Below are 9,973 nucleotides of genomic sequence, written 5' to 3' on the forward strand. Positions count from 1 at the left end.
GGAAGGAAGGAAGGAAGGAAGGAAGGAAGGAAGGAAGGAAGGAAGGAAGGAAGGAAGGAAGGAGAAAGGAAGCTATAGGAAGAACCTAAATAGGACAGAAAAGGAAGGGTGTGTGTTACTGACAACCTTACACCACGAGAAAGAAAGTCTAGGAAAGACTCTCTGGGCTACTACAGATGCAGAGGGGAACTCACTCATCTTTTAGGACTCATTCACAGGACAATGCCAAGAAAGAGGCAAATGGGCCAGTGCAGTCTGTGCTACTAACAGTATAGCATACTGACTCAAGCTCTGGAAGGAAATACTATCCTCTCTCCTGGTGACTTTTACTAACAAAATGCAAACAAAACACACTCTAAACCATTTTGACAATCAGCTTTTCTGGGGAAGGCCTGTGCCTGCTGCTACTTTGGTTATCCCACAGTGCTCAGTTCAGCGAAGTATAATAGCCAGCAGACATTCAGCAAATAGTGGGACAGCTGGGAAATCTTAATATGATGTAATGTTTTCATTGTTGGGGGAGACAGGGGCACAGAAGAGCATTTAATAGATCCTTTGGTGAGAAACCAGCCTTTGCTTTGTGGAAAAAGGCTCAAGACACAATAAGACTCCTATAGTTAAGTCTTATATTATTTGTTATTAAAGAGGCAAGGACTTAAGATGTGCTTTTTAACAGTCTTTAGTTTGGCTGTAATTTGAGATGACTTTTACAAATTAGATCCTAATCCTTGTAGACTCAGATGGCTATTACAGAGAGCTTTGTAAAAACACTAGTCATTCGACTTGAAAGAGCATTCAGAGAGGGATGAAGTGTCATTAACTGTCAGCCCATCTATGACTCTAAAGGCCTAGAGTCCTGGGCTTTCTGGGTTTAGGATTGGAATCTGGGTGGGCCTAGGGCATCTGTTGTGAATTGGAATAGTCTTTCCAGCTCACTAAGGAACAAGAGATTTAGGAGAGCCTGAGGTTATCAACATTTGACAACAGTTACCAAAAGTTCACTTATGAGGCACTGTGGTAAGAACTGTAGCAGAGAGGGATGTGGCTGTGATATGGACTGCCTCTATAGTCATTATTGAACAGCATGGCCAAGTACTATTAAGGAAAGAATGCATAAGCTGCAATAGTAGACAGATTGGGAGACGAAGGCCTCCGCAGAGAGGTTGATGTTTGAGCTTAGCATTAAAACTTGACTTCAAATAGGTGAGGGGAGGGTGAATATTGAAGGGGATGTTAAGAGGCACAAGAGTGTCTGTGCCTTGGGTGAATCATCAGCAATCTCCTATCCCCTGCTGATGGAAACCAGGTTGCAAATGTAGTAAAGGACTAGACTGGTAAGTTTTCAACTTCCCCAAAGGGACTTGTACTATACTAGGGAGCAGAAACTACTTCAGAATCTTAAGCAAGAAAGGACACGGTCAGCAGGGCTTTGGAACTTGGTGGCTAACTTCAGGTTGACTAAGTGTCTCTAGGTCAATATTTTCCCTAAGAAACTGGGCCAAACTTGATAACAATTGGTCTTGAAATAAGGAGTTGAATCTGAAACAAAATTAGGTTTAAGTGAGACACTGAGAAGAAAATCACTGAATAGCCTTCTTTGACAATGAAAAACAATGTACTCCTAACCTAGTATATTTTCTGTTAAGACTAGGTGGTGGGTGCTCCACTTCAGGCTGGCCCACATTGACAACAGCCTGCATTTTCAGTACTTAGAGTCTTGGACAGGAAGTTCAAGGCATGTAGGCAGCAGGCCAGGGAACCCCTGCTTCTTTTCAACAGTAATATTTCAGTCTTGTGGGAAGAAGTGGTTACTGCTGAAGAGAAAATCTAGTTTCTTTTAAAAATAAATAGCTGGAGAGATGGTTTAGCAGGTAAGGGCACTGACTGGTCTTCAAAAGGACAAGGGTTCAATTCCCAGCACTCATCTGGTGGGTCACTGAACTAATGCCCTTTTCTAGCCTGGGCACTGCATGCATGTGGTGCAGACATATACATGCAGGTAAAACATCCATACTCATAAGACAATAAAAAGAAATAAATCTCAAATCCTAACAAAATTAACTTTAAAAATTAATTTCAGCCGGGTGTAGTGGCTCACTCCTTAAATCCTAGCACTTGAGAGGTGGAACTTTGAGTTCAAGGCCAGCCTGGTATACAGAATGAGTTTCAGGAGAGCAAGAGCTACATAGTGAGTTCCAAACTCACTATTATCTTAGACCTTTGGCAGTAGTTTCTTTACCAACATCTGGCTGTGTGGTATAAACATACCCAGGCATGTCTGTATCCATCATAATGAAGGAGAAGAGCTTGGAGCAGTAGTTGGGAGCAGTGAGAGAAGGGAGGACTAACGACTACCACTTAATGTCCACTCTAGTTTCCTGAACTTATTAGATATAAGAGGCAGGATCTTCATCTTATCTAGAGATGATTTATGGCTTGGTAGTTGGCTAAAAATACACCACTGGTTTCTGATTCTATCCTGCAAAATTGACTATTAATGTGAAGGATTTGGACAATAAGCCCTGGCCAAACTCTTGATTCTGATATGTTAAATAAAGTCACATCAGAATAAAAAAAATAAGATTTATTATGTATCTTAGTTGATACAAGTTGAGAGTTGAGCAAGTCTCATTCCATGTAAAGCAGGGACACTGGTCAAAAGAGTAGTTCTTGCTCTTTCTTTTTTTTTTTTTTTGGTTTTTTGAGACAGGGTTTCTCTGTATAGTCCTGGCTGTCCTAGAACTCACTCTATAGACCAGACTGGCTTTAAACTTGGTGATCATTCTGCCTCTGTCTACCTAGTGCTGGGATTAAAGTGCCACCACCACTTAGCAGTTCTTGCTATTTTATAAAGATAGGAAAATCAATACTTCAGTCATGAGATACTTCTTTCCTAGAAAATGCCTCCTTAAATCAGGCCAAATCTGCCTCCTTTAACTTCCTTTATAAAAAGGCTTTTTAATTAATTCTCTGAGAATTTTATGTGATGTATTTTTGATTATATTCACTCCTCCCTAACCACTCCCAGATTCCCTTCCCCTTCCTGTCCAACTTTGGGTGTCTGTCCCTTCCCCCTTAAAATCATAAGGTTCAGTTTGTGCTTCCAGTACACTCTTGGTTGTATGGCCCATAGATTTGTGCCTTTATCAGAGCAGCTTCACTTTTGCAGTAGATGTTGATTACACAGACCCTCAACTGGTGAAGGTGCAGAAAATGAGTCTGCTAAACACTTCCTCTTTCAGCTCACTGGTCCTGGGTCTGTGCACTGATTCTTACAAAAAAATCAGAATCTTTGTCATGGCAAGTCTTTAGAAGCTGAAGACAGTCTCAGTGTCTCCCAAGGTCTTTCCTTTTCCAGAGAACATTTCCTCAAAAGACACTATCTCCTGTCTCCTTATTAGCCCTGGACTCTAAACAGGCTCTTCCCATTTTAGACTTCCTGTTTGAGCATGAAGCTTAAGAATTCTCTCAGGGTTAGTTTATTTTAGTGTAGGCTGAGTTGAAAAGGACCATTTAGTTAGCCAGGCTTACACCTCTAAAAATGCAGCTATTTTTTCTGTTGTCAGTCATAACACACTGCGAGTATATATTTACCTTAATTCAATATAGAGGTATAAACCTCCATATACTTTCATAAAAATCCATAAAATGCTACTTTGTCCTTAGTTTCAATATTTAAGATGTTAATAAATATGGTATACAGCAAAGGATTAAATAATACACAGCCTGTCAGTTTCCTCCACGGAGATGATAGGCAACATTTTCAGTATACAATCACTTAAGCATCAGTGATTGTATCTGTACATTTCTACTTTACCCCAGAATAGTATAAAATTATTAACTATTTTGCTATAATACACACTATGACTACAGACATTCATCCTCAAGGTTCGTAACACTATCAGATCACAGAGTGATCTTAGCTTAACACAATGCATCTTTTAGTGAAACTGTAACTGTGTTGACTCTATTCCAATAATGAAGCTGTTAAGCACATTCTTAGCACACCCTGATGTATATAAAGACGAGACCTTAGGAAAGCCTGTTAGGCTAGTTATACATCTAGAAAGTAGTGACAGAAGAAAGATCTAAAATCTAATTTTTAACATAGGCTTCTGGACACATCCGCTGGCCCAGGAAACCCAACCTCCAAAAAGCCAAGGAGGGAAACCATGAAGATCTTGTGAGAATTTTACAGTGGCCCACACCACTCAGCTTTTCATGGCTTCCTTCTTCTGTCCCCTTGAGCTGAAAGCATTCTTTGGGACAGGAAGGGAACTTACGTCTCTTCTAGGAAAGGTGCTCAGTAACTTGAACTCATCCCATGGAAATCCCTTGGAAGCCACGAAATCAAAGACAATCTGGAGCTTATTGCTGGCCAGGAAACGCCGTTCCAGGAACTCGCCGCTGGGGGTTCGAATCCGAAGCTTGCTAACAGGCTCAGCATTTTCCTCCTGTGGCTCTGGAGGCAGGGCTTGTTCTAAGGAGAGTCTGATGGCCTAGAAAGACAAAATTAGGCGTTAAAAGGGGGATAGATGGACTTATGGAGAATGGGTGGGGGAGAAAGTAGAAAAGAATAATTAAAAAATTGAAAAATAATGAAGACACATGAATGCTTATGTCTATTACATAAAAACATTTCAACTTAAAACTATGTATTTGTTTTGTGTGTTACGTATGTATATGTGTGGGTACCTGAGTGCTATGGTATGTATGTGGATGCCAGAGGACAACTTGCAGGAACTGATTCTCTCCACCATATGGGTTCTGGAGATTGAACTCAGGTCATGAAGCTTGAGGGCAAGCACCTTTACTTGCTGAGCCATCTTACCTGTCCCCATTTAAACTGATTTTACATGTACACTCTAGTGGCATTAAGTACATTCACAATCTTGTGTAGCTCTTACTATTTCTAAGGCTTTTTCCTCATCCTAAATAATCTCTACTAGTTTTAATGCATGTCTTTAGAAAAGTCTGTATTTTAATTGTTTTATATGTAAACTGATATTATAATAAACTTCATGTTTTTGTTTAACCATGAATTTGGAATTGCTTAAATTTTTTATTAAAAAGTAGCACACATAAGAAAAAGTGCCTAAATATTATATATTTGATAAATTTTCAGAACATTACATACCTATAAAATTTGCACCTGATCAAGTATCCCAGATCATCTCTTTTACCTAGGGACTCCCTGTCTTTAAAACCCATCACTATCCTGACTTCAAAGAGCCAGTTTTAAAAACCATTAACTTGAGCAAATGAGATGGCTCAGAAGGAAAGATATTTGATGACACTAAGCTTTGCGATGTGAGTTCAATCCCTGGAACCTACATGGTAGAAGAAGATCACTGACTTTTATAAGTTGTCTTCTGACTTCCAAATGTCCCACCTAAACAAATAACTACATTACAAAAGCTTTTAACATCATTAGGAATGTAGGCTTTCTGTTATGACAGAGAGAAGGAAATACTGGCTATTAGGCAAGTAACAGCCTTTCTAATCACACATGTAAGAGAAAAGGTGTAGCTTAGTAGTTGAATACTTACCTAGCACACTCAAAGACTTGAGTTTGATTCCCAAACTCACAACATCTTCCTGGCAAAGCCCTTATATAAAACACAGCAGTATTTGGAAAGTGATACCCGGTCAGCACTTAGTTGGTGGCAAGTGCCTTATGTTGAACACAACACTGTGAACAACTGAGGACAGTTGCAACGGTAATTGCTTACAATGCTCCCTTTACATACTCAAATTAGAACTGACTCAGTGTCTCTTGGCTTTCTCCTGCTTTCTCTTTAATGCACCTGTCTGCTTGCTTTCTATTTTGACATTTCCTCGTGCAGTAACAGATGCTACATTATTGTCTGAATGCAAGTGATTATACCAGAGGAGAATAAACAACAGTAGCCCATTAGTCTATTCATTTTGCAGACAATATCTGCTCCCCAATGTAAGCAGTCTCCATGGCTTTTCTACAGAATGAAAGCAAACCTCATATCCCACACTAGTGGACCACTGGGAAAACCAATGAAGAGACACTAGGGAAACCAAGAAGAGACTACTGCATTGGGTCTGAATAACCAAGTTTCACTGACAAAAGGAAAAAAAAATACAGCAGTAGTCTAGTATCAAATAGACTAAATGTAAAGGACTTGTGTAAGCAAACATCTTCTATAATATGACACAAAGGACACCTAAACTCAAACAGTCATTGTAAACAGCACTGTTAAACTTCACTTGGTTTGCTCAATAAATACAGTTTTTTTTATTTGCATTATTTTGGGTTTGTGACAAAATAAAGCTGGTCTTCTGAGTTAAAAATAGATTCTTATTTAAAGCATTCCATCTGAACAATGAGAAATAGGGACATTTTTATAAAGTGAAATTAGGTACTGAAAATAGATGCTTATAGAAGGCTGTTTCTATACAATTTCATTTTTTTAAGAAACAGAAAATAGCCAGGTGGTGGTGATGGACACCTTTAATCCTAACACTTGGGAGGCAGAGACAGGCAGATCTCTGAGTTTGAGGCCAGCTTGGTCTACACAGTGAGTTCCAGGACAGCAGGGCTGCATAGAAAAATCCTGTCTCAACAAACAGGAAAACAGATAAATATATTCTTTTACCAAAAACTGGCTTAATACATTTGCACACATGTATAAAAAAATACATGTAAGTTATACTCTGTGCTTCTATAAGTATGTAGCAAATAACAATTTACAATGTTAAACAGTCTAAAACTAATATCGATTCCATGAAATCTTCCTGATTATTTTTCTGTATTAAGCACTGTTTTAGATGATAGGAAAAGAACAAAGAAGATAAAGCACAAAAAAATGTCTTCTTAAATGGACATTAATATTCTAGTTGGGTAAAAGAAAAGGCCATGGCATTAAAATACATGAAGGAAAATGTATCCTCATTAATTTGATATATAGAGAGTGGGAATGCTGGAAGAACGAAAGAAGAGCACAATCTCTAACACTGTAAGCCACAGTAAGAAAAGTTAGGTCACAAAGTATTACAGGCTGGAGTCATGGTGAACATTCAGGCCCTAGGACTGGTGTGCTGAAGAACAGCACAGCTGCCAATGTGACTAGAACAGAATGAATGAGAGGAGACAGAAGTTAGAAGGAAATAAAGGGCACATTTACAATGTATTTAGCTGAAAAAGGTCACTTAGTGAATTTTCTCCTAGTTTGAAATTAATAGAATAGAATAGAATAGAATAGAATAGAATAGAATAGAATAGAATAGAATAGAATAGAATAGAATAGAATAGAATTTACAGACAATAAGCCTATCATGTATATGTATGTGAATACATGTATAATACTGGATACCTAGCCCAGAGCTTTGTACTTGTGAGGCAAACACCCTACTACTGATCTACATCCCCAATGCACAGAATTCCTAATTTTGATGAAGTTGTCTTAGAGTTTTTGTACAGATCAAAAAAAGTTTATGCTTTTTGTCTGTTTAGGTGTGTGCATGTGAGTGTAGTTACTCACAGAGGCCAGAAGAGGGCATCAGATCCTCTGTAAGCTGGACTTAGGTAGTTCAGAACTGCTTACCATGGGTCCTGGGAACTGAAATCGAGTCCTCTAGCAGAATGTGCTCTTAAACACCAAATCATCTCTCCAGCTCAATGACTTATTTTATAGATCATAACTTTGGTGTCACTACTAAGGGATCTTTGCTTAATCTAAGGTCTTGAAGATTTTTCTCCTATGTTTTCTTCCCTAGAACTTTAATGAGTATATAAAATCTTAAACTCCGAGAGTATCCTCAAATTTTGTTCCTTTTTCATTATTGTTTCAACCTTTGCATTTCTAGTCTTCTTCATATACATTTTAGGAAGTTTGTAAGTTTAGAGGTGAAATTCTACAGAGATTTAACTGAGATCAATGTAAGATGTTAGTTTTTATTTTGAGGTTGAAGTTAACTTAGGAAGCATGATGCATTAATTGTAAAAGGATTCATTATGACTATGTGAAAGGTTAAAAAATAGAAACATGGGCTTAAGTCAGGTGGCCTTTGCATAAGTTTGTAGTAGTAGTTAGTAGAGAAACATATGAGTTTTGTAAATGTTTTTAAAATAGGTCAAAACACATAATCACTAAATATAACTGTGAAAGAAAATAGTCATGCATGATAGTAAGGTTTGCATTCACACTACTACAAATATTTTCCACTTATTAAGGCAAGAAAGGTATAGAAAGCAGGTTTGGGTGGGAAGGGTGAAATCAGTTGTAAGATTTTAGACAGATGAAGTTTGTGATACATATTAGTGATGTAAGTGAAGACGATGGGCTAGCAATAAAAATCAAGAGAAAATGTTAAGGCTTCTATTAATATAATTTCTGCTTCTTTCCTTTCTTCTTTGCTCCCCTCCTCCCTTTATTTTATTTTATTTTTTTTTTAGATAGGGTTTCTCTGGGTAGCCCTCACTGCCCTGGAATCCACAGAGATCTACCTGCCTCTCCCTTCCAAGGGCTGGGAGTAAAGGTGAGTGCCACCATTATCTGACATAATTTCTGGTTTTTTTTTCCCATTAACATTACTTTTTTTTTTTTCTACTCCAGGAGGCATCAAAGCTTAAAAGGACACAATTTTGGGTAGACAGAATAAAAAAGTATAACTTTGGGGAAAAAGAAAAAAACCTAGTAAAAGTGAATAACTTTGTGTTAATTCTTTCCCATCAATAATTCTTTAAAATGTGGCTTTTTCAAGCATAGCTTTAATAAGTGAACCATTCTCTAAGTTTGTTCATGTACTGTTCTTTAGAAAACTCTGTGCCTTTCTCTATGTATTCACATCTAAAGCCTTTCCCCTGGCTCTCCATCCAACCACCATTCCAATCAAACTACCATTCCGCTTCATGTAATGTTAGGTACCCAGCCACCCTGCCTTCTGTGAAGTCATTCTCATGGATATAAAGTCTAGAAAGTTCCTACATAGATTAGACTACTCTAGACACATACAATGGTACATGCTCTTAGACTAGGATGGAGTATGGCGAGGGTATGAGCTTTATAGTCATGAAGAGCTATCTGAGAAGCTCAGCTGTTTCTATTTCTACACACGACTTACTGAGCTTCACCTTTCTTACCTGGGAAGACAACTCTTTAACTTGTGGCTTGTTCTCATGATTACTAAATAAGCACATTCAAAGCAGCCAAGGAGTTAAGACAAATGCAGTTCAATGAGCTGTTTCCTGTCTAGAAAACCAGGGCTTGTTTATGTGGGAGAAACTCAGTAAGTGTCAGATCATGGAGAAAACGTCATTCAAGATTTGGCTCAAATATTACTTCTTCAAACGTTGTCTATTAAAACTATGAAAGATTTTCTTCTCTGTGTCTTACTCCAAAAACATTTTGTTTTTATTTACACTATGCCACTTAGTACATTTTCCCCCTGCTAATTTGTTCTTCTTTACAGATATGTTACATAGTCTTGTTAAGATTTAATTTGTTGTTGTAGGCAGAAAACATTTTATTATCATTTACTTTCCTTGTTATGTTTGGTACAAGTCTTGCTGTTATTTAATTTTTAATGTGAGGCAGAGTAGATATGTCAAAGAAAGAAAAAAAGGGGGGGGCTGGAGAGATGGCTCAGAATAGTAAACGTTAAGAGCACTGACTGCTCTTCCAGACGTTCTGAGTTCAATTCCCAGCAACCACATAATGGTTCACAACCATTTGTAATGGGGTCTGGTGCCCTCTTCTGGTATGTCTGAAGAGAGCAATGGTGGTGTACTCATATACATAAAATAAATAAATAAATCAAAAAAAAAAAAAAAAGAAAGGAAGAAAAGGAAGAAGAAAGAAAGGATAAATAAATTAAGAGTAGGCAGATCATGCTCTGGCCACTAGCAGTGTATACACACACACACACACACACACACACACACACACACACACAGAGAGAGAGAGAGAGAGAGAGAGAGAGAGAGAGAGAGAGAGAGAGA

At 38.0% G+C, this 9,973-nt stretch overlaps 1 protein-coding gene across 1 annotated transcript in view; it reads right to left on the reverse strand.

The window, feature by feature from the left end:
• Window positions 1–9,973, reverse strand: part of Faf1 (Fas associated factor 1) — a 300,812-nt gene that overhangs the window by 29,754 nt on the left and 261,085 nt on the right. The window contains exon 18 of the mRNA XM_028787832.1: window positions 4,284–4,499. Within this exon, the coding sequence (XP_028643665.1) occupies window positions 4,284–4,499 (216 nt within the window). The remainder of the gene's footprint in view (window positions 1–4,283; window positions 4,500–9,973) is intronic.

The sequence above is a fragment of the Grammomys surdaster genome, unplaced genomic scaffold, assembly GCF_004785775.1.
Source record: "Grammomys surdaster isolate TR1022 unplaced genomic scaffold, NIH_TR_1.0 100, whole genome shotgun sequence".
NCBI classification, from domain to species: Eukaryota; Metazoa; Chordata; class Mammalia; order Rodentia; family Muridae; genus Grammomys; species Grammomys surdaster.